The 27,995-nt window shown below is 50.9% G+C and overlaps 1 protein-coding gene across 1 annotated transcript in view; it reads right to left on the reverse strand.

The window, feature by feature from the left end:
* Positions 1-266: 266 nt before the first annotated feature.
* HKDC1 (hexokinase domain containing 1) overlaps positions 267-27,995 on the reverse strand; it is a 41,241-nt gene continuing 13,512 nt past the window's right edge. Inside the window, exons 6-18 of the mRNA XM_051982553.1 lie at positions 27,049-27,148; positions 25,665-25,848; positions 24,112-24,267; positions 22,906-23,139; positions 21,616-21,920; positions 19,076-19,221; positions 18,879-19,001; positions 12,825-12,920; positions 12,558-12,657; positions 10,325-10,508; positions 8,658-8,813; positions 3,198-3,431; positions 267-1,237 (exon numbers count right to left, since the gene is read on the reverse strand). Coding sequence (XP_051838513.1) covers positions 1,093-1,237; positions 3,198-3,431; positions 8,658-8,813; positions 10,325-10,508; positions 12,558-12,657; positions 12,825-12,920; positions 18,879-19,001; positions 19,076-19,221; positions 21,616-21,920; positions 22,906-23,139; positions 24,112-24,267; positions 25,665-25,848; positions 27,049-27,148 — 2,163 coding nt within the window. The 3' untranslated portion in view covers positions 267-1,092. The remainder of the gene's footprint in view (positions 1,238-3,197; positions 3,432-8,657; positions 8,814-10,324; positions 10,509-12,557; positions 12,658-12,824; positions 12,921-18,878; positions 19,002-19,075; positions 19,222-21,615; positions 21,921-22,905; positions 23,140-24,111; positions 24,268-25,664; positions 25,849-27,048; positions 27,149-27,995) is intronic.

A 27,995-nucleotide genomic window follows, 5' to 3' on the forward strand; every position in this document is an offset into this window, starting at 1 on the left:
TAACATGTATTGGTCATCCTGCCATCTAGGGGAGGGGGTGGAGAGGAGGGAAAAACTGGAACAAAAGGTTTGGCAATTGTCAATGTTGTAAAATTACCCATGCATATAACTTGTAAATGAAAAGTTATTAAAATTTTTTTAAAAAGCTATAATAAAAATTAAAAAACAAACAAACAAACAAAAAACAAAAAGAAAAGCTTTGATAAAGCACTTTAAAATGCACAGCAGAGATCAAAGGGAAGTTCAGAAGCAGACATAATCAGGACTTCTTTGAAACTAACATGTTAAATTTATTTGCTTTTTAAATACTGATCTTTATACAATAGGAGTAGTAATTTCATATATAATCCTCTCTGTTCTTTATATATAGAAATTTTCCTATTTGTTGGGTTTTGTCAAGGTCACAGTAACAAAATAAGTTTTTGAAATACATGTTTCTCTTAACAGGTAGGGGACAAAATAGACTGTTGGAACCCTAGGATCTTGCAGCGAGGGAGCAGTTCTTCTTCATCCCCAAGGGGAAATTTATCATCAATTTCAAGTCCGAGTATTAAGCTCACATGGACAGGGAAGGAAGCTGCCTTGGGACTGGGGAGCTGGCTCCATGAGATTACTTCAACAAAAGAGATTTCTGAGGTGGCCTGAGGCAGAGGGCTGTGGGTGGGGGGAAGAAACTTCCGGACAGAGCTATAATTAGCTGGGGGGTTTGTGCCTGGAATGAGACAAAGCTCAGCCGAAGCAAGCAGCCTGAAACATATCCTTGAATAATCTAATTTCTTCGGGGTCTTAAGCTCTGTTGCTGTAAGTTGAGGGTCTTTGGCACCCACTAAATTGGAAAGCTCTGCTCCGGGGTCTCCCAGAGAACTGCTATTGACTCCCTCCCCCATTCATCCCACCTCTAGCTCTTGAAACGCCAAAGATTTCTCTTTGTGCCATGAAAAGACCAAGACGAGTCGCCCAGGCCCCGAAGCTCGCCCTATTGCCCCCAAAGAGCAGCTCCGACCGTTGGTCTCTACTCAACTTCTTTCCCAAGGGAAGGAGGTTGGCAAAGGACCTCAGCCACTGTGGCAGCTGACCCTGAGCTGTTCCTCCTCAGTTGTCCTTCCTCAGCTGCAATCTCTTGGCCACGGCTGTGATCAGGGCGGCCCCCTTTCCGCTCCCGTCTTCGGACAGCATGAAGGTCACATCGCACTGAGGGGCCAGATCCTTCACGGTTTCCCGCAAGATCCGAGAAAAGCTACAGAAATCATAGAGAAAGCATAAGAGCCACACAGAGGAGTTTCCTTCTCAAAGTGGCTTGCAAATGACCTCCATGTTTGAGCCCCAGCAGCCTGCCCCCTTGGCCTGGCTCTTTGAGACCATCACAGAGGTCTCACTGACCAGTGAGTGAATCCCCTTGCCTGGGCCCTCTGTGGTGTTGGAGACATGTCAAATGGGACTAATAATAGCACCTATTGTACAAGGTGGTTGTAAGCATCAAATGAGAGAATAGGTTTAAGGAGCTTCGTAAGCATTAAAATGCTACATATATGTAAGATGGTAATATAATAATAATCATAGTAATAATAGACCGTTTCTAAGAATTGTTATGGCTGAATCCCTCTCTTTGGTGGATCTGGAGTTGAATCTCTGAATTTTTCTAGGCTAGTTCTGGGACAATAAACGTGGAATCATCAGATCTATGATAAAATTTTATTTTTAATTTTAATTTAAATTAAACTTGAATTTAATTTGAATTTGAATTTTTAATTAATCTAAATTAATAATTTAGACCTGTTATTTCAAAGGTTTGGGGAATTGCCAGCATGAAATTTCCTTTCATCAATGCCGATCGGGAATTTTCTATAACTTTAGAGTTAGATTTAAAATTATCTAAAGCTCTGATGCGCCAGAGAAGGGGAGGAGGAATGGGACAGAGAATTAGGCCTCTCCTTTCAACAATTTGTACTGGAAAAACAAAAATCACATCATTTAAATAGCTAAAACACAAAATTCGGAAATTGTTGTTGTGCTGTCGCTTTTCAGTCACGCCTGACTCTCCACGACCCTTTGGGCAAAGATAACAGGAGGGATTTCCCATTTCCTTCTCCATCTCATTTTACAGACGTGGAAACTGAGGCAGTTAAATGACTCGCTCAGGGTCCCATGGCCAGTAAGTGTGTGTTAGCGTGTTTGAAGTCAAGCAGAGGAGTCTCCTTGACTTCGGGCCTGGGGCTCTGCGCACTATGGCTCCACCTAGTGGCCGCTCATAAACATCATTTTAAAATATGGGTTTTTTTGGTAAATTTAAAATCATTTTCATAATTAGCATTTTTAAAGAGGCCCATTTGGCAGAAGGAAGGCCCAGCAGGATGCCAAAGATGGGAAACATCAAACGCAAAATCTGAGCTCTGGCTCTGACTCCGCGTTGCCCCTCCTGGTGAACCCCCTGCTTCCCTTTGCTCCCCTCCATCAATCATGCAGAATGATGGTCACTGAGGGTTGCCGAGGCTGATGAAGCTAATCATTCTATGGGTAATCAAGGCTGGCTCTGGCCCTCTGGCCACAGGTGGGTTTTTTGGTTGTCTTTTGTTGTTGTTTTTTGCTGAGGTAACTGGGGTTAAGTGACTCACCCAGGGTCACACAGCCAGTAAGTGTTAAGTGTCTGAGAGCAGATTTGAACTCGGGTCCTCCTGACTTTAAGGCCGGTGCTCTAGCCACTGCGCCCCCTAGCTGCCCCTCATAGGCGGTTTTCAAACTTTTTAAGCACCGAACACGTGTTAGCCATTATAATTGTCTAGATCAAAAGCTTGGGGTGGCCCTGGAGAGCCCCGCGCCCTGTGTCATGTTGGGCAGCCACGCACAGTAGGGTTGGAAGAAAGCTTATACTGCTAGGGAAGGTACGTTGCTGTTACTAGTGGTCTATCTGCTTTAGAGATGATGACACTTGGAGAGATAACACTGGTCGGTGCCTTGTTCTGTATTGACTATGAATATGCATCCCATATATTTGGTCTCTTCCTGGAGGAGAGAGACTTTCATATTTGTCTCTGTTCTCCTACTGTGTGCCGGACACATAGTAGGCACTTAATACATGCTTGTTAACTGAGCGATTAGTTGACCAATAGAAGGCCCAGGACTTAATCCCCAGTCTCCCCATCTCTCCGCCCTCGCTGGACAAGAAGCGTGAAGCACCTACTGTGGGTGGGGATACTCACTGCGGGTGCAGTTTGAAGAGCGTCCCGTCCACGCCCACGGTGATTTTCAGGCGCTCCGCTTTGCGGTCTTCCCGTCTCTTCTCCACAATGGCTGCCAGGCCGGCCCCGCAGAGCTGGGCCGCTCGCCGCGAGACCGCCCCGCACACCTCCTTGACCACAATGCTGTCGTCGCAGGTGCTGTCCAGGCCCAGCTGCTGCAGGATTCTCCGGACCTGGAGGAGGGCCAGCCTGTCACTGCAGACAGGGAAAAAAGTCTGGTCACGAAGGCACCTGGGCCTGGGGTCGTCCTGCTCTGAGCCCGGGACCTGGGAGGAGACCCAGTGTTCCAAGGACTCCCAGGAGGAATGGGAACCTCCAAGGGCAGCGACCGCTCTGCCCCCGCTCGCTCTCCTTCAGGGATGGGACCCTCCACGTCTGGGCTATTCACTTTGTCTACATAAGAGTTGGAAATCTGCTCCTGCAGGGTCCCCTTCTCCATGCAATATGACAACCAGAGCCACCGGCCTGCTGACAGGGGCACTTCCCCAGGGTTCCCCATTTCAGCGACACGCGCTTAAAATTATACCCAAACGGAGACTCCGGGATGGTCTCCCGGTCCCCATGATAGGGGGGTTGGTTGGGGGAAAGATAACGAGCTCCATCTTGGACAGACTTAAAGATGTCTACTGGACACCCAAGATGTCGGAAAGAAAGGTATCGCGAGCCTGGAGACCAGCAGAGAGACTGGGGCGACACGGCGTAAAGCTGGCCATGGAGCGCGAGGGAGCTGAGCCTGGCGCTCTGTTCCAGGACAGGGACGATGGGTCAGAGGAAAGGTTGATGATTTCTGACATTCCAACGTGAAGGCAGAGAGAGGGCTGCTCGAATTCCAGACAGCCCCAGGACCAGACTCCAGCACGGCGTGTGGGGAATGAATAAATGAATCACGTCCTACCAGAGCAGCAGACGATTGCCTTCGAGCTCACCAAGATAAATTTCCCGTCACGGCTGTGGGTCGCCCTCTCTCCCTTGCAGTTATTTAGAATCAGAGAAGAAAGTGCAGGAGGGCCCTGATTCTCTTCCTGGGAGCTATTTATATTTTGCCTCCCTTTCCCTGCCAAACACTAATATCCACCAGCTACGCCCACTGCCATCATCCCCTCCTCCCCTCCTCGGGATCTGAATTCTGCTCCCCAATGTCAAAGTCCGCCTTGGACCTCCTGATGGCTTTTTCCCAGTCCCCAACCTTAACCTTCGGCGGCTTTTAGCAGTGTCGCCCACTCTTCTCCCGCTGTTCACTCCTCCCTCGGGCCTGATGACAACACCCTTTCCTGGTCCTCCTCTTCACCATCTGGCTGCTTGCTCCTCAGCAAGCTCTTTGGCTTGCTCTGTCTCATTTCCACCCTCAAAGGGTGCTGGGAGTCCCTCAGATTCCTCTCTCCTCCTTTTACACCCTACTTTTTGCTGCCCCCTGTTCCACTGGGTCCCACCATCCTTTCTACACCCATGACTCCCAAATCTGCTCCAGGTTAACATCTCCAAGTGCTGAGAACATGCTCTTGAGCGTCCTGGGGGCATGTTAGACTTCCATTCCCCAACTTTTCTACATCAAGGACACACCTTTCTGTAGCCATTTCCCATCCATCCCTTTCTCTCCACTCACACCACTGTGATTCTTGTTCAGGCCCTCATCTTAAAAGCTTCTAATTGGTTTCTCATCTCCAGTCCTTTCCTTTTCCAGTTCATCTGTCAAAGTATTTTTCCTAAGCCGGGCTATTTTCCTGCTCATGCACCTTCCCTATGGATCCCCTGAAGAACCAAGTCTTCAATTTTGATGTACATGAGGAATTCAAAGAAAAGGGAAAATTTATATAAATTGATGCAAAGTAAAGCAAACAGAACCAAGAGAAAAATTTACCCTGTCACTAACAGTCACTATAAAAAAGTTGGAACTGAGGAATAGAAAAAAAAAAAAAGTGAAGGGCCTGAATAAAGCATCTCACCCTTTTCAGAACAGAGAAATGGGAGACAACTACCCATTGGTATACCATATGGATGGTATGGAATACCATACAAGCTGTCAGACCTTATTTATACATCACAGACTTTTGCTTATTTGTTTTTTTTTCCTTTGTCACTAGAGAGGGTTCAATCTGCTGAAGGGGGATAGAAAATGATACCGATGTCCAAATAAAAGACACCAATAAAAATACATATTTATATATTCTAAATATGTTATTTTAACTTATATATTTAAATGTTAAACACATTTTATAACTTTAATGTTTTATTAATATATAACTATGGATAGTTATATATATATATCCATATATATAGATAGTTATATAAAAATATAAACATTTCTATATTTATATAAATGTGTTTATGTAGTTTAGCATATAATTATATATAATTTATATTTCTTAATCCATCTTACTTTAAAACTCATGGATTAGTTCAGATACGAACTCCTTCAGGAAACCTTTTCTGGTGTCTCAGCTGAAAGAGTTTTCTCTCCTTAAATTTACTGAGGGTATCTTGCCTTTACTGAGGGCCCTTTCTTTGAAGCAGCCCCACAGAGCAGCGTCAAGGAAAATCTGACTTAAAATCCAGCCTCAAGACATTTATTAGTTGTGTGATCCTGGACAAGTCCCTTAACCACCATCTGCCTCAGTTTCTTAATTTCTAATAACAGCACCTACCTCTCTGGGTTACTGTGACTATCAAATAAGATACTATCTGCAGAGTACTTTAAAGCACTCTATAAAAACAGCAATTCTCCTTCCCCTTGTATTATACTTATGTGTCTGGTAGTCCTATATATAATAAAAGACCTGACTTTTCTGTAGCATGCTCTACACATCAATCACCTCATTCAATGATCACAGCAACCCTAGGAGGTGGACAATCCATATGGTGTGGACGAAGTTTAGTGACTTGCCCAGAAGCGTGTGAGGTTGGATTTTCCCAATTCTAAGTCTAGAGCTCTTCTGTTAGCACGGTGGAAGGGGCCTTCGAGAATGTCCAGTCCAGCCCTTTTATACTAAGCCCCTGAGAGAAGTAAGCAGTGGAGCCAGCATTCTGACTCCAGATCTCCTGATTCAAGCTGAGTGCTCCTTCTGCTGACTTAACGCCTCCAGTCTCTTCAGCAGAACTGGGAGGGAAGCAGAGTGCTTCCTTTTCTCCCCCCACAAGGCAGGGCTCTAAGAGTCAAGCAGCCTTCCTTCCCATTAGGCTTGCCTCCCACACAAGAGTTGCTGAAGTTTCTGAAAACAGATGTCGTGTGCGCATTGGACAGATTTTTGGTGATATTGCTGTTGCAATTGGGTAGATCCCCTTAGCACGCCGGATAGATCCTCTTAGCACGCTGGGAAGATCCTCTTAGCATGCTGGGTAGAACCCTTGGCACACTGGGTAGATCCCCTTAGCACATCAGGAAGATCCCCTTAGCACAATGGGAAGATCCCCTTAGCACGCTGGGTAGATTCCTTTAGCATAATGGGTAGAATCCTAAGCACACCAGGAAGATCCCCTTAGCACGCTGGGAAAATGCCTAGTGTTGAACTTGGGGGGAACGCCATGGACTAAAGCTGCTCGTGATGGGTAGGGGACCCCTGGGCTGGATGAGATCTCAGGTCTATCAGAGTATGTCCTTAGAAGATGGACGAGCACTCTAGCAGGGGCAAGGTGACTTCTTGGCCCCAGAAGAAGCCTGCCTGAATCACAGAATATCTGAGCAGAGCCAGAGTTGTTACTTGGACATATATCAGTACTCTGAACACTCAGTTTACCATTCTATAAAACAAAGGGATTGAAATATGTGATCTCTCAGGATACTTCCTGCTCTAAGTCCCAACGTCTTAAAAAGAAGCCATCTAGTCCAATTGACACATGAGGAAACTGAGATCCAGAGAAGGCTTACTTCCCCCAGAGATAAGTTCTCTATATCTATTAAATCACCAGTTCAACAAGGTGACTGGAACTTGTTGTTGGAACTGTGAACTGATCAGCCATTCTGGAGAGTGATTTGGAACTATGCTCCAAAGCTATCAAACTGTGCATTCCCTTTGAGCCAGCAGTGTTATTACTGGGCTTATACCCCAAAGAGATCTTAAAGAAGGGAAAGGGAGCTGTATTGCAAGAATGTCCCTCTTTGTAGTGGCCAGAAACTGGTAACTGAGTAGATGCCCATCCATTGGAGAATGGCTGAATAAATTGTGGTATATGAATGTTATGGAATATTATTGTTCTGTAAGAATGACCAGCAGGAGGATTTCAGAAAGGCCTGGAGAGACTGACAGGAACCGAAGCTGAGTGAAATGAGCAGAACCAGGAGATCATTATACACTTCAACAACAATATTATATGAGGATCAATTCTGACAGACGTGGCTCTCTTCAACAATGAAGTGATTCAAGCCAATTTTAATAGACTTGTGATAGACAGAGCCATCTGCACCCAGAAGCAGGACCATGGGAACTGAATGTGTGGTGATTTATTTGTTTTTTTCCTTTTAGATCTGATTTTTTTTGTGCAGTATGATCAATGTAGGAATATGTTTAGAATTGTACATGTTTAACTTATATTGGATTACTTGGAGGGGATGGAGAAAAATTTTGGAGACAAGGTTTTTCAAGGGTGAATATTGAAAACTCTCTTTGCATGTATTTTGAAAATAAAAAAGCTATTATTAAAAATTAAAAATCAAATCACAAGTCCAGTCCCCATCCTTGTCCTTTACAGATGGCCTCGATGGAAGTGACCAACTACAATGGAATTAGAACCCTGACCTTCAGATTTCAGGCCCAAGACTCTTTCCAGAACACTAGACTTTGAAAATTTTCCAGTTTCTACCACGTAGGACTAAATAAGAGAATGTATACATAACTGTCAGGCACACTACACATGACAGCTACTATTGATTGATATTCCTGTGTCCCTCTTCCACATCTTGCCTCTCCCCAGCCCTCAAGGATCCTCCTGCGGGGCCCCATCCACATCTTCTCTATCCCCTGCCCCTCAAATTTCTTGTTTTCATCACTTCCAACCCCTCATCCAGGACAATTGACCTGACTTAGTATTTGGAGGAGGACAATTGATGAATGCGTTCATGTTAAAAGGTAACCTCTTGTAGTTAATGGGAGACTATACTACACCATGGATAAAGTGCTAGTTAGTCCAAAACGCTGTGTCAGACACTCAGGTACTGAGTCTCTGTGCCTCATTTTACCCATCTATAAAAGAAGAGGTTAGAGTCTGATCTCTGAGGTTCCCGCTAGCCCCGGATCCTGTGATCAATAAAGAGCGACAAGTTATTTTTGTCATCGCTGTAAGGCATTTCTAAAAACTCCATCAGAAGCACTAGAGGAGAGGTGATTTTCAAAGAACCACATGCCGACTCAGTGATGAACCCGATGGCACAATTCCCTGCGGTCCCATCAGAGGCAGCCCCGGAGGATATTGCAGGAGCCGAGTCCTTACCTTTCGATCTGGGACAGGAACTTGGTTTCAAATATTCCTCTGGTCCTGAGTCGCTCTGAAATCTTCCCTCGAAACAGGAGTCCGTGCTTGGTTAGATCGATTAAAATCTGCCTCACGATCTCCCCCAGGTACATGCCGCTGGTCATCTTCTCGTACCTTTTTTCAAGGAAGAATAAATGGGGGTCACGTTAACCACGTCATGATGACGAACAAGTCATTAAATTGCTTTGAGCCCGGTCAGTCTGTAGAATGGGAGGCGGGTTGTTGCCTTCTCTCGCTCAGTTCTGGGCTCCCCAACATTTCCCGGACGCTTCCGCCACGCGCTCTCTATTCCACTCCACCCCACTCTGGCCGCTCCTATCCCTGGCCGGACCGTCTGGGCGCATCTCCCGTTTCCAGCTCCCAAATTATGTGTGGCGGGCCCCTACTGGAATGGAAGCTTCCTGAGGTCAGAGAATGTCCTCTGGTACTCCCGGCGCTTAGCACAGTGCCTGACATAAAAATAAGTCCCAAGAGAAGCTCGCTCCATCCGCCCTCAGTGATGTGACAAGGAAACACTAAATCTCGGTGCGTAAAGAAAAGTAAGCTGCTGGTACTAGAATATTTGCAGCTAATTATAGATGTGTAAATAGTGTTTATATAAATATTCCCTCTAAAGCCATTTTCAAGTGAATTATTGTGAAAACAAAATTCTTCCCTGGTGGCTAACCTGATAATTTAGATCTCTCCAAACAGAGCTCTTCCCGTACCATATAGTCCATCACCAGTCCATGGTCAGAGCCTTCCCACCTTAGCAGGGTTCCCTTCTCTTCAGCTCATAATCTATTGACATAACCCTTAAAAGCCCTGAGTCTTCTCCCTACTATAATGGGGCCTCAGATTGGATAGGGGTAGTGGGGGGAAGTCAGTCTCTTATCTCAAATGTTTTTGTTGAGACTCTTGATTTTTCTGAGCATATGAAAACATATCAAAAAGAGGTTTGCAAATCTCTTTTTTGCTAGCACTTAATTTCTCTTTCTCCTCCTCTTTCCCTTTTATTGCAAAGATTTAAAACTATTCTGAATGGCAGTGGTGAAAGTAAGCAGCCCTGATTTTCCCCTGCTCTTAGTGGTAAAGTCTCTAAGGTTTATCCATTATGTGTAATGCCAGCTCTTAGTTACAAATAAACATGATCACAATGAAAATAAATCTTTTGGTTCCTATCCTTTTAAAATATTATATATATATACACACACACATACATATATATGTACACACACATACATATATATATATACACATATGGGGGGAGAGAGAGAGGCAACTAGATGGTGCCATATATATGTTTATATATATGGGCAACCATCCTTTAAAAATTGTTGTCCAAGATACTAAGGTGTGCTTCAAACTCCCTTTTTGGGGGAGGGAATGTCAGCCAGTTCCTGAATTGTGCCCCAATATAAGCCTGCCAAACCTTCAGCTCATAGAGTCAGGGTTGGAAGGGACTTTGGGAGCCCCCTAATACGATCCCCTCATTTTACAGATAAGGAAACTGAGGCAGGGGTAAGCTAAATGGTTTGCTGAAGGTTACCCAGAAATGAGTGGCAGGACCAGGCACCAAGCCGCCCCTGCCAGCTGCCCCTTCCTCCTGGAGCTGCAGGAGCTCACCCCCAGCCCCTCAACTTTACCTCTGCTTGCCAGGGTTCAGGGAGCCTTCATCCACTTCCACGTCATACTGGGTCCTGATCTCGTCCAAGCAGCCGTTGTCCCCGAACCCGCCCCACTCAGTGTTGATGCACATCTTGCCCTCGTCCCCGTCTACGAGCTCGATGTTGCTCATCTCTTCCATGTAGCACACGTTGCTGCCGGTTCCTGGAGGGAAACCCAAGGGCTGCAGTGACGGCTGCAGGGGCCGCGGCATCCGGAGCCCGGACTGAGCTGCCTCGGACGGGTGGCCGGCCCCCTGCACTCCCCCGGAGTCCGTGAACTGTTGGGGCCGAAAGGCCACTACTCTGGGCGTGTGAGGTGGCTGCGCTGAGCTGGGCTGGTCCCATAGGGATGAGGGGTCAGCAGGGAGGCCGGGCCCCGCGGCAGAGCCGCCCTCGACCCGGCCAGACCTCCGCCTTCCTGGCGCAGAGGCAGCGTCGCGGGGTCACCCTCGGCACCCCCGGGGCCAGGTTAAAGCATCGGACTTGTCCTTGTCAGGTGGGTCAGGGAGGGTGAAGGGGAGGGGGCTTCTAAGCAGTTCGATTATATGAGTGATATATATACATATATGAGTGATAAAGGAAGAAGGGTAACATCCTTTAATCAGTAAAGAGAGGAAAAGGGCGTGATCCTGTCCTGTTCTTGGCCGGAGATCTGGGTCGTCCAGCTTTCTGCCGATTAATGAATCGACAAGGTTATCGATGTGAGGAAGGAAAGAAGGCTCTGTGTGGGGTCCTGAGTGGCTCAGCTCCCTCAGCTCTGAAAGGAGGGGGTGGGGTACTCAGGGCAGGCCCCTCCCCTTTTCCCCCCACCCCCCGGAGCTTTTCACCTAAGAGCTGCCTCAGCTTCCCCCCTTCAAGGACACAGGCTCACGGGATCAGGGGCAAAGTAGCCCCGGCGCCCGCTGGGATCCTTTCGAGGATTCCAAGATTGTCGGACACTGTTTAAGTCGTGATCGGAAAACTCGATGCTCTTCTGAGGATGCAATTGTGTGTCTGTGAGTGTGAGTGTAAGTGTGTGTATGTGAGTGTGTCTTGTTTGAGTGTGATTGGGAGTGTACACACATGCACGCTTAGTTTGGACAAATCCTCAGGGACGAGCACTGGACCTTGCACTTAAGACACTTGCACTGAATTGGTTTATTTTTCTCCACCCCCAAAGCAAAGAAGGATAACGGGCCATAAATGGGGACCTGGGAGGAGCCCAGAAGCCCCGGAGGTCCAGCCCTCACTGGCAGAGGAGGAAGCTGCTTCCTCCAAGTGAGAGATGACCTCACTAAGTCAGCGAGGCGGCAGATGGCAGAGGCGGCTGGGGCTCGGCTCCCCGAATTTCAAACTAGCACCTCCCCCAGTGCGCGCCCCAGGCCACTGCCCGAGGCACCTTTTAACCCTTTTTGTGCCTGGACCCCGCTGCCCCGCTCGTGAAGCCTGGGGCCATCTTCTTTGAATCATCCTTTTAACTTCAGGGAATAAAATGTACAGGATTACTGAGGACACAACCCCAATTCTATTGAACTAATTCTGCCTCCACATCTATGTCTTTCCATCTATCTGTCCATCGACTGATCCATTTATATCTATTTATTGATTCATCCATCCATCTACTTAGTTATCTCTTTTTTAAAAAATCTATCCATCCATCCATTCATCTGTCTCTATCCATTTTCTATCCAATCATCTATCTTTTTATCTCCCTCCCTCCCTCCCTCTATTTTTCCATCCACCAATCCATCTATCATCTATCTATCTACGGATCCCTCTATCTTATCCATTAATTTCTCTGTCTGTCTGTTTGTCTAAACAGATTCACGGACCTCAGGTAAGAAACCTTTGGCCTAGAGGTCCCTGGCAAGAGACGGGCACTGCCCGAGATGAAGATTCAGGTCTGAGACCTTGCTCCCAGCTGCCTTATTTCTAGACTATACAACCCTGGGCAAGTGATCTTCTGTGCCTCAGTTTCCCCACCCACACATTACAACTCTACAGGATTACAAAGTATCTTCTTCACAGGCGCTTTGGGGATGGGAGGCCCAGATATTATTTATCCAACTCAGATTAGACGAATTAACTGCCCAGGGTCAAACAGCTTCATACAGGAGTTGGGACGCAGCCCAGAGAACATAACAAACCCCTGCCCTCCCAGGCCTGTGGCAAGAACCACTGAGCCGAACAACGCCGTGAGCAGGGGGCCTGTAGCAGGTAAAACCGGGCTTACCTGCGATGAGACCGATTTCACAGTCAGGGTCTTCATATCCACAAGTCATCATGGTTCCCACCGTGTCATTGACAACGGCGACAATATCCAGCTCAAATTCCTACGACAGGAGCAAGTTCTGCAGTGAGCACGGACCGGGGGTCCTTCCCAAGTCATCCCTGCCGTGCTCCTAGTCTGGAGGCCCTGGGGGAAAGAGGGACCCAGAGAGCCGGGGGAGAGGGAGAAGGCGAGGGCCGGAGGTCAGGGGAAGGATCCCCAAGCACCTACATTTCTCCTCTTAATGGCCTCCCTGAGCATTTCCACCACATCTTCCCCTTCACAGTCCGTGGCTTTGAATCCTTTGGTCCACTCCAGGAGTATCCCCTGAAAGAGAAGGCAGGAAGTCAATCTGAACAGAAAAAAAATCAATTAACCCCTGCATGTCCACACAGCTCATCATGACCTCAGTTACCACATGGGTCAGAATGTGATTAACTCAAGATGTGGAGTAGATGATGTGTGGAGGAGGGGGCGAGAAAGGTTGAGTCAGTAGGATGTGAGAGACCATTGCAATAATCCAGGGGAGAGAGGTGGTCAGGGCAACTAGGATGATGGCTCTGTAGAAACAGAGACAGAGAAAGAGTAGAGAGGGAGAGAGACAGAGACAGAAAAGGGGAGAGACAAAGAAACAAAGAAGAAGAGAGAGACACAGAGAAAGACAAGGAGAGAGGGAAAAAGAGAAACAAGAGAGAAAGAAACGAGAGAAGGAGGGAAAGAAAGAGAGGAGAGAGAGACAAAAAAGGGGGAAAAGAGAGACAAGAAAAGACAGAAAAGGGGAGAAAAAGACAGAGATAGAGACATAAAGAGACATCAGACCATTGAGAATATGAGATGTGAGGAAGAGAGAAAGGTTGAGAATAATTTGATTCCAAACCTGGGGGATTAGAAGGGTGCTCACGTCCTCAACAGAAATAGGAGAAATTAGGAGAAGGAGGGGGTTTGAGGAGTAGATAAAAAGTTCAGACATGTTGAATCTGAGAAGCTGACAGAAATTTCCAAAAGGCGACTGGTGACCAGGACGAGCTCGGGTTTGTGGATCTGGGGATTATCTGCATACAGATAATCATGGAGCCCATGGAATTATGGAGCCTCCAAGAGAAAGACAAAGTCGAGAGAGAAGGGAAGACGGTCCAGTTGAGCCTCAGGAGTGGCCACACGTTATTTCTGCTCAGAGGAAGCCAGACCACATGGCCTCCAGGCTCCTCCAGCTCTACAAGGGGCAACGTGGTGATGTTTCCATGACACATGGGAAACTCAAGTCCTTAGAAAGAGAAAAAAAGTTCCACCTGATTTTCTGGGTCTTAGTTAAATGAGTATAAGGTGGAGGGAGAATCTCTGGTCCAGGACCCAGAATACCAGGGAAGTGGATCAAGTCCTAGTTCAGTCACGAGCCTGTATGCCACGCTACACCTTTGAGCCTCAGTTTCTCCCCCTGAAAAATGGAAAGGACCATCCCTGTCCCTGCCCCACATGTCTGTTAGAAGAATAAGCGAAAGCGTGGCTATAAGCCAGAACTCCCACACAAAGGGGAGAGACGTGGCGTGATGGCTGAGAACGTTTCTGGAGAGAACAGTCTGTACTTGGATTGATGTAATCCTCAGCGTCCCCTAAAAATAACCAGGGCAGCAGCTTAGTGCCAGAAGCCTTCATGCCCCAGAGCCCTGGGAAGAATGGACTAGGGCAAGACAGCGAGTCACCACGGCTCCTCGCTCCCTGACTGAAGTGCTGTGATGCAACACAGCATTCATTCATTCATTCGTCTGTTTGTTTGACTTATTATATGATTCAAAGCATTTATTAAACACTTGCTGTGTACCTCGCTCTGGACTAAACACTCATGGAGATGCACAATTTAAAAAGACCTGATCTCTGTCTTTATGACACTCCTAAGCTAGGAGAGAAATAAAACATTTTCTCTCTCTCTCCCTCCCGCCCTCCCTCCTTCCTTCTTTCTCTCCCTCCCTCTTTCTCTCCCTCCCTCTATCTTTGTCTGTCTCTGTCTCTCTGTCTCTCCTTTCTCTCTGTCTCTCCTTTCTCTCTCTGTCTCTTTCTCTCTCTCTCTCTCTCTCTCTCCTCTCTCTCTCTCTCTCTCTCTTCTCTCTCTCTCTCTCTCTCTCTCTCTCTCCTCTCTCTCTCTCTCTCTTCTCTCTCTCTCTCTCTCTCCTTTCTCTCTCTGTCTCTCTCATTGTAGCAGAGTTAAAAACAGGGGCCGCTATAGGGCAGTTATTGTCAACAGACCAGGGATGTCAGGAGTCCTCCTGAAGCTGGACTTTAAAGGCCGAGGAGGAATTCAGCCAGGGAAGGAGGGGAAGGAAGGCAGGGCAGGCACAGGGAACAGGCTGGACACACTCCCAGAGGTGGAGAGTGCAAGAAGAACGTGTCAGAAAATGCGATGGAGAGACTGCAGCGGATAGATCAGGAGTTTAACATAAGGAAAACCTGGGCCCGAGTCTTCACTCGGATGTGTGATGGATGGATGGATGTGTGATTTCACCTCCTGCCTGCCTCAGTTTCCTCATCTGTAAAATGGCAATGACCTCCCAGGATTGTTGGGAAGATCAAATGGGACCTATTTAGAAACCACTTGCACAGTGCCAGGCACCCAGGAGGCATTTAATAAATGCTTCTTCCCCTTCTCCTCTGTCGCCATTGTCCTTCGGCAGGACACAGCCTCGTTGGCTCTGAGAGCTCCACATCTGTATGGACTCTGGAGGAATCTGGAGCTGGCAGCCCTTTCTCATCATCTTAGCTGCACCAGCTCTTGCTCCCCGGCTCATCTGCGTCTTTCCCGCGCTCCTTCGCCTGCTGTCTTCTCCTAGCAGAACAGAAGCTTTTGGGGAGCAGGAGTTGCTCTGCTTGCTTGTATTTGTGGCCCAGAATACAGACAGTGCTTGATAAATGCTCCATCACACATGCACTTCGGTGTTGACTCTTGTCACCATGCTCTGCTTGGTGCTGGGCAGGGCTCTTCCCTCATCCTCCCCCGACACCTGTGTGTCTGCAGGGCTCTGGATTCAAAATCAGGGATGGAATTCCAGCTCTGACACTTAGTGGTTATGGGACCCCCTGGCTGCCTCAGTTTCCCCCTCTGTCGGATGGGACCGTCAGGCTGGATGAGCTCTGGGGACCCTCCCGGCCGCCTCAGTTTCCCCGTCTGTCTGATGGGACCGTCAGGCTGGAGGAGCTCTGGGGTCCCTCCCGGCCGCCTCAGTTTCCCCGTCTGTCGGATGGGACCGTCAGGCTGGATGGGCTCTGGGTCCCTCCCGGCCGCCTCAGTTTCCCCGTCTGTCTAATGGGACCATCAGGCTGGATGGGCTCTGGGTCCCTCCCGGCCGCCTCAGTTTCCCCATCTGTCGGATGGGACCGTCAGGCTGGAGGAGCTCTGGGGTCCCTCCCGGCCGCCTCAGTTTCCCCGTCTGTCGGATGGGACCGTCGGGCTGGAGGAGCTCTGGGGACCCTCCCGGCCGCCTCAGTTTCCCCATCTGTCGGATGGGACCGTCGGGCTGGAGGAGCTCTGGGGACCCTCCCGGCCGCCTCAGTTTCCCCGTCTGTCTGATGGGACCGTCAGGCTGGAGGAGCTCTGGGGACCCTCCCGGCCGCCTCAGTTTCCCCGTCTGTCTGATGGGACCGTCAGGCTGGAGGAGCTCTGGGGTCCCTCCCGGCCGCCTCAGTTTCCCCGTCTGTCTGATGGGACCGTCAGGCTGGAGGAGCTCTGGGGTCCCTCCCGGCCGCCTCAGTTTCCCCGTCTGTCTGATGGGACCATCAGGCTGGATGGGCTCTGGGTCCCTCCCGGCCGCCTCAGTTTCCCCATCTGTCGGATGGGACCGTCAGGCTGGAGGAGCTCTGGGGTCCCTCCCGGCCGCCTCAGTTTCCCTGTCTGTCGGATGGGACCGTCAGGCTGGATGGGCTCTGGGTCCCTCCCGGCCGCCTCAGTTTCCCCGTCTGTCTGATGGGACCATCAGGCTGGATGGGCTCTGGGTCCCTCCCGGCCGCCTCAGTTTCCCCATCTGTCGGATGGGACCGTCAGGCTGGAGGAGCTCTGGGGTCCCTCCCGGCCGCCTCAGTTTCCCTGTCTGTCGGATGGGACCGTCGGGCTGGAGGAGCTCTGGGGACCCTCCCGGCCGCCTCAGTTTCCCCGTCTGTCTGATGGGACCGTCAGGCTGGAGGAGCTCTGGGGTCCCTCCCGGCCGCCTCAGTTTCCCCGTCTGTCTGATGGGACCATCAGGCTGGATGGGCTCTGGGTCCCTCCCGGCCGCCTCAGTTTCCCCATCTGTCGGATGGGACCGTCAGGCTGGAGGAGCTCTGGGGTCCCTCCCGGCCGCCTCAGTTTCCCTGTCTGTCGGATGGGACCGTCGGGCTGGAGGAGCTCTGGGGACCCTCCCGGCCGCCTCAGTTTCCCCGTCTGTCTGATGGGACCGTCAGGCTGGAGGAGCTCTGGGGACCCTCCCGGCCGCCTCAGTTTCCCCGTCTGTCTGATGGGACCATCAGGCTGGATGGGCTCTGGGTCCCTCCCGGCCGCCTCAGTTTCCCCGTCTGTCTGATGGGACCGTCAGGCTGGATGAGCTCTGGGGTCCCTCCCGGCCGCCTCAGTTTCCCTGTCTGTCGGATGGGACCGTCAGGCTGGATGGGCTCTGGGGACCCTCCCGGCCACCTCAGTTTCCCCCTCTGTCGGATGGGACCGTCAGGCTGGATGAGCTCTGGGGTCCCTCCCGGCCGCCTCAGTTTCCCCGTCTGTCTAATGGGACCATCAGGCTGGATGAGCTCTGGGGACCCTCCCGGCCGCCTCAGTTTCCCCCTCTGTCGGATGGGACCGTCAGGCTGCATGAGCTCTGGGGACCCTCCCGGCCGCCTCAGTTTCCCCATCTGTCTGATGGGACCGTCAGGCTGGATGAGCTCTGGGGACCCTCCCGGCCGCCTCATTTCCCCCTCTGTCGGATGGGACCGTCAGGCTGGAGGAGCTCTGGGGTCCCTCCCGGCTGCCTCAGTTTCCCCCTCTGTCGGATGGGACCGTCAGGCTGGAGGAGCTCTGGGGACCCTCCCGGCCGCCTCAGTTTCCCCTTCTGTCGGATGGGACCCGTCAGGCTGGATGGGCTCTGGGTCCCTCCCGGCCGCCTCAGTTTCCCCCTCTGTCGGATGGGACCGTCAGGCTGGATGAGCTCTGGGGACCCTCCCGGCCGCCTCATTTCCCCCTCTGTCTGATGGGACCCGTCAGGCTGGATGAGCTCTGGGGACCCTCCCGGCCGCCTCAGTTTCCCCCTCTGTCGGATGGGACCGTCAGGCTGGAGGAGCTCTGGGGACCCTCCCGGCCGCCTCAGTTTCCCCTTCTGTCGGATGGGACCCGTCAGGCTGGATGGGCTCTGGGTCCCTCCCGGCCGCCTCAGTTTCCCCCTCTGTCGGATGGGACCATCAGGCTGGATGAGCTCTGGGGACCCTCCGGCCGCCTCATTTCCCCCTCTGTCTGATGGGACCCGTCAGGCTGGATGAGCTCTGGGGACCCTCCCGGCCGCCTCAGTTTCCCCCTCTGTCGGATGGGACCGTCAGGCTGGAGGAGCTCTGGGGACCCTCCCGGCCGCCTCAGTTTCCCCTTCTGTCGGATGGGACCGTCGGGCTGGATGAGCTCTGGGTCCCTCCCAGCCGCCTCATTTCCCCCTCTGTCGGATGGGACCGTCAGGCTGGAGGAGCTCTGGGGACCCTCCCGGCCGCCTCAGTTTCCCCATCTGTCGGATGGGACCGTCAGGCTGGATGAGCTCTGGGGACCCTCCCGGCCGCCTCAGTTTCCCCGCCTCAGTTTCCCCCTCTGTCGGATGGGACCGTCAGGCTGGAGGAGCTCTGGGGTCCCTCCCGGCCGCCTCAGTTTCCCCATCTGTCGGATGGGACCGTCGGGCTGGATGAGCTCTGGGGACCCTCCCGGCCGCCTCAGTTTCCCCCTCTGTCGGATGGGACCGTCAGGCTGGATGAGCTCTGGGGTCCCTCCCGGCCGCCTCAGTTTCCCCGTCTGTCTAATGGGACCATCAGGCTGGATGAGCTCTGGGGACTCTCCCGGCCGCCTCAGTTTCCCCCTCTGTCGGATGGGACCGTCAGGTTGGAGGAGCTCTGGGGACCCTCCCGGCGGCCTCAGTTTCCCCATCTGTCGGATGGGACCGTCAGGCTGGATGGGCTCTGGGTCCCTCCCGGCCGCTCAGCCTCCCGAAGCAGCGGCCGCCGTGACTCGGGGCGTCGGTGGGAGCTTCCCGGGTGAAGGAGGACAGAGTGGGAGCCAGGGCAGCCGGGCGCGGGCCTTACCTTGTCGAGGCCGGTCTGCTTGCAGGGGAAGGAGAAGGTGAAGCCCAGGGGCAGGCTGCTGGCCCCCTTGATGCCCATGTAATCCAGGAAGTCGGCGATGCAGTGGACGATGTGGTCAAACAGCTGCGGGGAGGGGGCGGGGTCAGGGGGCGGGTCGGGCGCCCCGCCCCCCGCGGCCCCGGCAGGCCCAGCCTTACCTCTTCCCCCGTGCCCTGCATGATCTCCAGCGGGATGGCGAAGATCTTGTTGTACATCCTCACCGACCTCCGCCCGCTGCTGATCTTCACCAGGAGGACCCGGAAGTTGGTCCCCCCGAGGTCCAGCGCCAGGTACTTGCCCTTCTCTGCGGGGCGGAGAGCCGCCGTGAACTTCGCCCCCGGACCCCGGGCCCCGTCCCCAGACCCCCCGGGCCCAGGTCAGCCTGCGGGCGGCCGCGGTCAGCAAGCCCGCGAAACGGAAGCCCCCGAGGGCCAGAGAGCGACTAGGGAGTCAGAGGGTCCCGGGCTCCCACTCGGCCACGGACGCTGGCTGGCCGCGCGACCCTGGACAAGCCCCTTCGCCCCGTGGGCCTCAGTTTCCTCATCTGCAAATGGAGCCGGAGGAGGACACGGCCAAAAGACCCCGTGTCTCTGCCGAAAAGCCCAGAGGGGGTCGCCGAGTTGGGCCCGGCTGGAAAATGGCTCCAGAAAAGCCAGCGGTGGGACGGGCGGGAGGAGCGCCGGGTGTTCGCAGGCCGCTGAGGACTCTGGGGGCCCGAGGGTCACCCCCGCACCTCAAGGGCCCGGCCGGGGAGCTCTAGACCCGGGCAGAGCTGTGAAGCGGGACCGGCCCCGCTAAATGGGCAGAGGGGAGGGCTCCTGGCCACCGGAAGCCACGGAAACCCCCGATCTGCTGGGCAGAGGGCGAGCTTCCTGGGCAGGGGCCCGTCCACTTTTGTCCCTACCGGGCACATAGAGGTGCGAATAAAAAGAAAAATCCGTGAATCGAATGGAACTATCAGCTCTTTGCCAGCAGGGGGAGCTGCACCCGCAGGAACCGGGATCCTCCAAGTCTCTCCCTGGGGCCAGGGCATCTCCAAGGGAAAGAGGGCGCCTGGGACCAGGGGGAGTGTGGGTCCCTCCGGGACTCCGGGCCGCGCAATCTGGAAAAGGCGGGAATTTCGGGCCCGGGCCTCCCCCTGCTGATGCAGGCGGGAGATCCATCTACTGCTTAACAGCCTGAGGGTTTCCTAGGCCACCGAGAGGCAAAGGGGCCTCTGCGTGGGAAGGTTTTCCTGAGTCCGGGAGCGACTTCTTATTCTGATCCCCACTGCTCCTTGGGGCAGAAATGTGACTCAAATAGAGCGTTAAAAAAAATCCCAGATTTAGGGCTGGGAGGGACCTGAGAGGCTCGGTAGTCTAATGTCTCCATTTTACAGGTGAGGAAACTGAGACCTAAACAGGTGACTGCCCAACATCACACAGGGAATAAGCTTCCAAAGCAGAATGTGAATCCAGGACCCTGGACTTCAGAGCCAGGGTCCACTTTCCAGTGAAATAACCATACAATTTGGGGCTCCTTGTGATCCTGTACATTTTATTTTATGCATTTAAAAATGTGATTTTGAGAAGGGGTTAGCAGATCCTCATGGCACAAAAGGGGTAAGAACCCCTTGCTTCAGACAGAGGCTAAGTAAGAACAATAGATAAGAAGAGGAGCCACATGGACAGTAGCTATTTTTTCTCCCTTCCTTCCATCTTTCTTTTCTTTTTCCTTCCTTCCTTCCTTCCTTCCTTCCTTCCTTCCTTCCTTCCTTCCTTCCTTCCTTCCTTCCTTCCTTCCTTCCTTCGGCAAATAGGGTTAAACGACTTGTTCAAAGTCACACAGCTAGTCTGACTCCAGGGCTGGTACTTTAACCACTGGACCATCTAGCTGTCGCCAACAGCTATTTTTTTTTTCTAAACCATCCAAAGACCTTGAGGATTCATAGGGGAACAAAATAATGTTTTGTGCTTTTTATTTTCATTTAAATTGAATGTTATGCTATTCTTATTTTTATTTTGTCACCAAAACAAAAGTACTTGAAAGTTGAAGGCTTTGTTTGGAGATTTAGCTCACTTTTTGTTTTATTCTTATCTATTAGTATTTGTTTTGGAATTTTAAGTAAAAATGGCTTGGCACTTTTGTCCAGGAGGTTTCCCTCTCCAGGGTGTTCCCATTTTACAGATGAGGAAACTGAGGCACAAGGATGAAGTGACTTACCTGGGATCACACAACTAATAAGTGTCTGAGGTCACATTTGAACTCAGAGCTTCCTGGCTGCAGCTGGCACTCTATCCACTGCGCCACCTAGTTGCCTCCATAGAAAGGACTGCTTTATAGTGTGATGCTTTTTCTCTGGGTGGATCTGTGGTTTGAGCCATGGAGAGTAGCCCAATCCTTGAACGTCTGCTCTCTGGATTTTATAGTTTGTGAATGAATTGGATGAGATTTCCCAGTGGTCCCCGCTCTATTATCTCGGGGAGGGCCACCTCCAGGTGTCCACGTGGCTCTGGAGGGTAAAATGAGGCAGGGGACCTTGCCCACCCTCCCTCACTCGCATGTCATGGGTCACCTCTCTGAGGTCTCGCTCCTCTTCGAGGACACAGGACAACACCGGGAACAATCTCAGGGATAAAACAGACCCTGAACATCGTACAAAGCTCTGACTCGGGTCAGACACAAATGGAAGCCAGAGAGAAGGGGGCGCCCGGCCTACCTGTCCCGTCGGGCATGGAGCAGACGTAGGTGGGCAGCATCTTCACTGTGGCCAGAGGCTGGGTCGCCTTCTTCAGCCCGTAGTCCATCTCAGCCCTCATCTTGTTCTTCACACTCACCAGGTGCTCCCTGGACAGTTGGAACTGGGACAGCACCTCGTTGATGAGCTTCCGCTGGGCCTGCAATCGAGCGGCCACGGCGGTCACCATGGCCGCCCCCTTGGCGCTGCCGCTCTCGGAGAGGAGGAACCGGACGTCGCAGTTGGGGACCAGCTTCCTCACCACTTTGTGGAGACGCTTTGGGTACCTGTGATGGAGACACAGACTGAGGATCCTGAGAGCCAGGGTTTGGAGCCCAAAGGGGCCACTGAGGGGCTCTAGCCCAAACCCCTCCTGTTACAGAGGAGGAAGCAGAGCTTCTGAGACAGGAGGAGCCTGGCCCTAGGGGCCGCAAGCTGGTCTGTGAATCCAAGTCCCCAGAGCTCTGCCCATTGAGCATCTCCAGCTCTTTGGAGGAAGCCCCTCCGCCTGGGCCCCAGCCTAGCCTTCCAAGGTTCCCTCAGCCAGAGTCCTTCCCCCTGCCTCAGTCCCCTAGAAGCTTCTCAATGGCCTCCATTTTCCTGTCTGTCTCTCTCTGTCTCTGCCTGTCTGTCTGTCTGTCTCTCTTTGTCTCTGTCTCTCTCTGTTTCTGTCTCTCTGTTCTCTCTGTCTCTCTCTGTCTGAGTGTCTCTGTCTCCCTCTGTCTCTGTCTCTCTGTTCTCTCTGTATCTGTCTCTCTCTCTCTCTCTCTCTCTCTCTCTCTCTGTTCTCTCTCTCTCTGTCTCTGTCTCTGTCTCTGTCTCTCTGTCTCTGTCTCTCTCTCTCTGTCTCTGTTCTCTGTCTCTGTCTCTGTTCTCTCTGTCTCTGTCTCTCTGTCTCTCTTTCTCTCCCTCTCTCTCTCTCACACACACACACACACACACACACACACACACACACACACATCTAAAGACATTCCCCAGACCCACCCTTCCTGACCTGGGCCCACTTGAGATTCCCAAACCTTCAGGAGTCTGCCCAGGAGAGACGATCAGAAAGTGGACCACTAGTTGGACAACTTGGGTCTCAGTTTCCTCCCCTGTAAAATGGGGCGGAGAGCCAGGTGTGGCTGCAGGGGCAGGGGAAGCACCATTCAGAGCCTGCGGCCCTCGGTGCCAGAAGGAACTCAGGCCGGGGGTGAGCAGCCGAGCCAGTGCTGGGAGGCGGCAGCCCCCTGCCCGGCCGCCCTGGGGACGAGGTCGGGCGCTCCTTACTGAGGGTGCGTTTTGTAGAGCGTGCCATCCACCCCCACGGTGGTCCGGAGCCGCGTCAGCTTCTTGTTTTCCCGCAGGCGCGTCAGGATGGCAGCCAGGGCGGCGGCGAGGAGATTGGCCGAGCGGAAGGAGACGATGGTGCACACGTGCTGGACCGCCACACAGTCCTCCTCCGAGGGCTCCAGGCCCAGCTCCCTCAGGATCTCTCTGGTGTTCTGGAGCCCCTCCTTGTACCTGGAACCAAGGAGCAAAAGCAGCGCACTCATGTACTGCCCGGTTCTGGTGGAGTCTGGAATTCCTGCTCGGACACAGCAGTTCCCTATCTGAACCTCGGTCCCTCATCTGTAAAATGGACGGATAACTCTCAGCCCATGGACCTCAGAGGGCAGGAAAGGGCTTTGCCAACCTGGCAGCACTGGGGGCGGGGGGAGCCATTGCTGTTCTCAGTGGCCCAGCAGGAAGAGCTTTCATCCGGAGTCAGATCCCTCAGTTCAACTCCTGTCTAAGATACTCCCTTGTCCAGTGATCCTGGGCAGTCACTTAAATTTCTGCCTCAGTTTCCTCGTCTGTAAAACGAGTGCATTGGACTAGACAGCCTCTAAGGTTCCTGCAGTTCTAACATTTTGTGATCCCAAGAACCACCAAACACGGAATTACTAACAATGATAGTTGTTATTGTCACTGTAATAACACAAGAATACTATAACAATAATATGTTATTTGTACATGGTAACAAAAATAGCTTGTGTTTCATATAGAATGTTAGGATCGCACAAAGAACTTTACTAAAATCTCATTTTTGCTATTATTGCTATTATTAACCCCATGTTATAGCTAATAATCATAATATTGGCTAATATTTATCTAGTGCTTTATAAAGCCCCTGTCCAGAAAGTGTTGAGTGCTTTATAATTGTTATCTTATTATCATTACAATAATTCTGAGAAGTAGAGTGCTGTTATTATCCTCATTTTACAGATGGGGAAACTGAGGCAAACAGGTTCAGTGTGCTTGGGTCACACAGCTAGAGAGAGTGAGGCTGGATTTGAACTCAGGTTCCGAGTCCAGCATTCTAACCACTGTGCTACTTGACCGCTTCTAAAATTAAGGAGAATTTGACATCATTGCCCAAGTCAAGAAAGATGGAGAAGAACTTGGCCCGGGTACAATAAGCTAAAGAAGAAAAGAAAGAGAAAGAAGTCTCACTTCTCCATGGCAGCCACGTGTCGGGTCTCAATCTTGCCCTTGGTGAAGAGAACAGAGGATTTCTCCCCACGGAACAGGAGGCCGGCCTTGGTCATCTTCAGAAGAATGAGTCTGACCAGCTCCCCGAGGTACAGTCCGCTGATCATCTTCTCAAACCTAAGATCCAACGAGAGGGACGAGGGGATGACCCACCCGCTGCTGACCTCGGACGGTGCTTTCCTCCAGAAACTTCTCAAGTTCCCACCCCTACGGACAGCCCTTTGAAGTAGGGAACCCCGAGAGCTTGGCCATGGTCGCTCAGTGCCCCCTGAAGAACAGACTCCTTCTGGGACTTATTCCTGAAGCCCTCACGCACTGGCTCTGTTTGCTCCACTTAGAAACACATGGCACATGTGCCCACAAACGTGAGAAAACCCCGCTCCAAATAACTGTTGGGAAGAAGTCATGAAGGCGCCATCACAAAGGACAATAAAAGGAGCAATTATTGGCTCAAAGATCTCCAGAGCAGCGTCAGGTTTAAGAAAAAACCACGTTCGATTTAAAGAAAGCGTCCAAACCTAAATTGTAAATATCCTAGTCCAGTCACAGGAGAATGGGTAAATAAATCCATTGGGGTCTTAGACAAAGGGACTAGGGAGTATTAAAATAATCTGAAATAAAGTAACTGGGATGTAAATGCTGCTAACTGAGATTAGTTGGTTGTTTTAATAAAACATTTCATCTGAAAAAAGTTTCTTCCTATTCAGATGTCTCGGGTGTAAAAGCACCCAGCAGAGAGGGCACAGGACTGACGGGCACAGATTAGGTCAGCGAGGCAGACCAGTAGGGTACAAGAAAGGAACAATTCAAACTGGACCCAGAATGCCAGATTGCAGAAGGCCTTGAATGCCAGGATATGAGGAGTCCGAGTTTTGTTTGTTAAATGAGGAGCCTCAGAAGGTATTGGAGCAGAAGTGGGACATGAAGAGGAGTTCATGTAGGGAGACAATGGAGGTGCGGAGATCTGTGAAGAACTCATTCAATAATCAAGGGGCAGTGTGGCACAGGAGGTAAAAGGCTGGTCTTGAAGACCAATCCTAGGACCAATCCTGTCTCTGATATTAGCAAAGACCACAGGCCAATCCGTGGACAGCTCTAAGCCTCAATTTCCCTATCTGGCTCAAGCCATTGAGAATGTTGTGCTAAAGTCCCCAGTTATGGATAAAGTGGAGATAGTTATAGCCACTGCTAGTTGTTAGGAGGTTCCAATGAGAGGGCATACGTGAGGGGCTTTGTAAACTTAAAATGGCCAAGTGAATGTCAGGGAAAGGCAGGGGAATGGGAAATGGAGAGGTCAGAGCAATGGAAAAATAGAGAAGGGGAGACAGAAAGGGGAGCCAAGACTGGGATCACCCCTGGGCCAGACACAGCGACGTTCTGAAGGAGGCACGTTCCAAGGCTTTCAAATCTGAATTTGTCCCCTAGCCACCAGCAGCCCCTGAGAAGCCCTGAGGACCTAAAGCACAGAGGCTCAACCGGCCTCCATCCCAACGGAGAAACAGAAAATCACGTACAGCTGCTTCCCTGGATTGATGGACCCCAGGTCTATCTCCCTGTCAAACTCGGTCCGGATGTCCTCCAAGGAGCCGTCTTCCCCGAAGGCGCCCCACTCCGTATTGATGCACATCCTGCCCTCGTCCCCTTCCACCAGGTCGATGTTGCTCATGTCCTCCATGTAACAGGCATTGGTACCAGTTCCTAAGGGAGAAGCCAGAAAAACCCTCTCATTACACACAAAGGACAAAAGCGGGGGAAGACCCCCGACCTCAGGACACCTCTTGCTATTCTCTGTAGAGCTCTGTGGTGTGCTCCCGACTGCCCCGACCAGCTACTCTTCTCGGCGGCAAGTTTCTTCGTTGCCCCTTCAGACTGTGATGGACTAAAGTCACACAATGCCCAAAAATTGTTTTGTAGAGCAAGAAAAAAATAATAAAATTCATCTGGAAGAGCAAAAGGTCAAGAATATCAAGTGAATCTAGGGGAAAATGTAAAGAAGAGTGGCCTATCTGTACCAGATCTCAAACTGAATTACAGAGCAGTAATCATCAGAACAGTCTGGTACTGACTCAGAAACGGAATGGTGGATCAGTGGAATAGATTAAGTGCACAATACACGCCGTAAATGAACACGTAATCTAGTGGACTCCAAGGTCCAAGTTTGACAGACAAGAAATCACTATTTGACAAAAACTGACAAAAATTGGGGCAGCTGGGTAGCACAGTGGATAGAGCACCAGCCCTGAAGTTAGGAAGAATCGAGTTCAAATCTGGTCTCAGACACTTAACACTTCTTAGCTGTGTAACCGTGGGTAAGTCACTTAACCCCAGTTGCCTCAGCAGATAAATAAATAGATAGATAAATAAAAACTAATAACAAAAATATAAATTGACAAAAATTGCTGGGAAAATTGGAAACCAGTTTGGCAGAAACTAGACATAGACCAGTAACTCACATTGTATACCAAGATAAGTCCAAATGAGCACATGCATTAGAAATAAGAGGTGGTGTTATAAGCAAATTAGGGGAATTTGGAAAAGCTTACTCTTCAGAACTATGGATAAAGGAAAAGTTGATGACCAAAGAAGAAATAGAGAACATTATCTTTTTTCATCACCCTGTTCCCAGCTGCTATCATGGCCTTGCACATAGTAGGTATTTAATCAACATTTGCATTGAGTTCCATGGTCCTCAGGCTACATCTGACTTTGATTCTCTCTCTCAGAAATATCTTCTCCCCTTCCCCATTATTCCAGTTTTCCATGCTGACAACCACGTCCCCATGTTCGCTTCCTTCTTATTTCGGTCCGTGACGCTCCCCTCCCCTCCCTTGGGCACAACCGCCAGACTGTCTACTTGCTGTTCATCCTGATCCCAAAACAAATTCCAAGAGAAATTACCAATAATGACTCCCACTTCACAGTACGGGTCATCATAGGCGCAGGTCATCATGGTCGCCACCGTGTCATTGACCAAGGCCAGGACGTCCACGTCGATGTCCTAAAGGGGCAGAAGGACATTCCCTTCAGAGAGATGACGGCCTATTTTTAACTACACCCTTTCTTTCCTACAAAGAAACATGGGCTCCTCTGTGACCAACAGACGGAAGCAGCATCCACCATTCTGAGATGGCTACTGAGCGTCACTTTCTGCCTTAATAGAAGGAGGGTCTGAGGAACTGTCTTCTTCCTGACCATGACAAAGGCTTACAAGTGGTACAAGACCACGTGGAAGATGGCAGCCAAGGCCTTTGGATGGAGTTTCCTGGACAATCAGATCTCAAAGAGTGAGGAGAACATCCAGCATCCCTGTTATGCAAATGGGGACTTTAGGAGGCTTCCAACCAAAGCCCTTTCAGCTTGGGAGCAGGGGAGGGGGGGTTCTGTAAGAAGATACTGGAGTATCTACTAGAGTAATGGAGGGTGGCTGGAGCTTTGATTCAGGGTCCTGAATTCAGAGGGCATTGAAAGTGCTTACAATCCTTTGGCAGGGCAAAAAAAAGTTAAGGGGTCCTCAAACTTTTAAAAAAGGGGCCAGTTCACTGTCCCTCAGACTGTTGGAGGGCCGGACTATAGTAAAAACAAAAACTTTGTTTTGTAGGTCTTTAAATAAAGAAACTTCATAGCCCTGGGTGAGGGAGATAATCGTCCTCAGCTGCCGCATCTGGCCTGCGGGCCATAGTTTGAGGACCCGGCCTAGAACTGACTTCTTAGTTAGCAGATTCAAACTCTCTCTCTACTATGAGTTTTACACCGGTTTCATAAAGTCTATGTTTCTTTCCCATGGGACACTCTCTGGACAAAGGTCCTCCAATCAGCTTATTAACCTTTCCAGCACTGACCTTACG

Source organism: Antechinus flavipes, chromosome 2 (assembly GCF_016432865.1).
Source record: "Antechinus flavipes isolate AdamAnt ecotype Samford, QLD, Australia chromosome 2, AdamAnt_v2, whole genome shotgun sequence".
NCBI classification, from domain to species: Eukaryota; Metazoa; Chordata; class Mammalia; order Dasyuromorphia; family Dasyuridae; genus Antechinus; species Antechinus flavipes.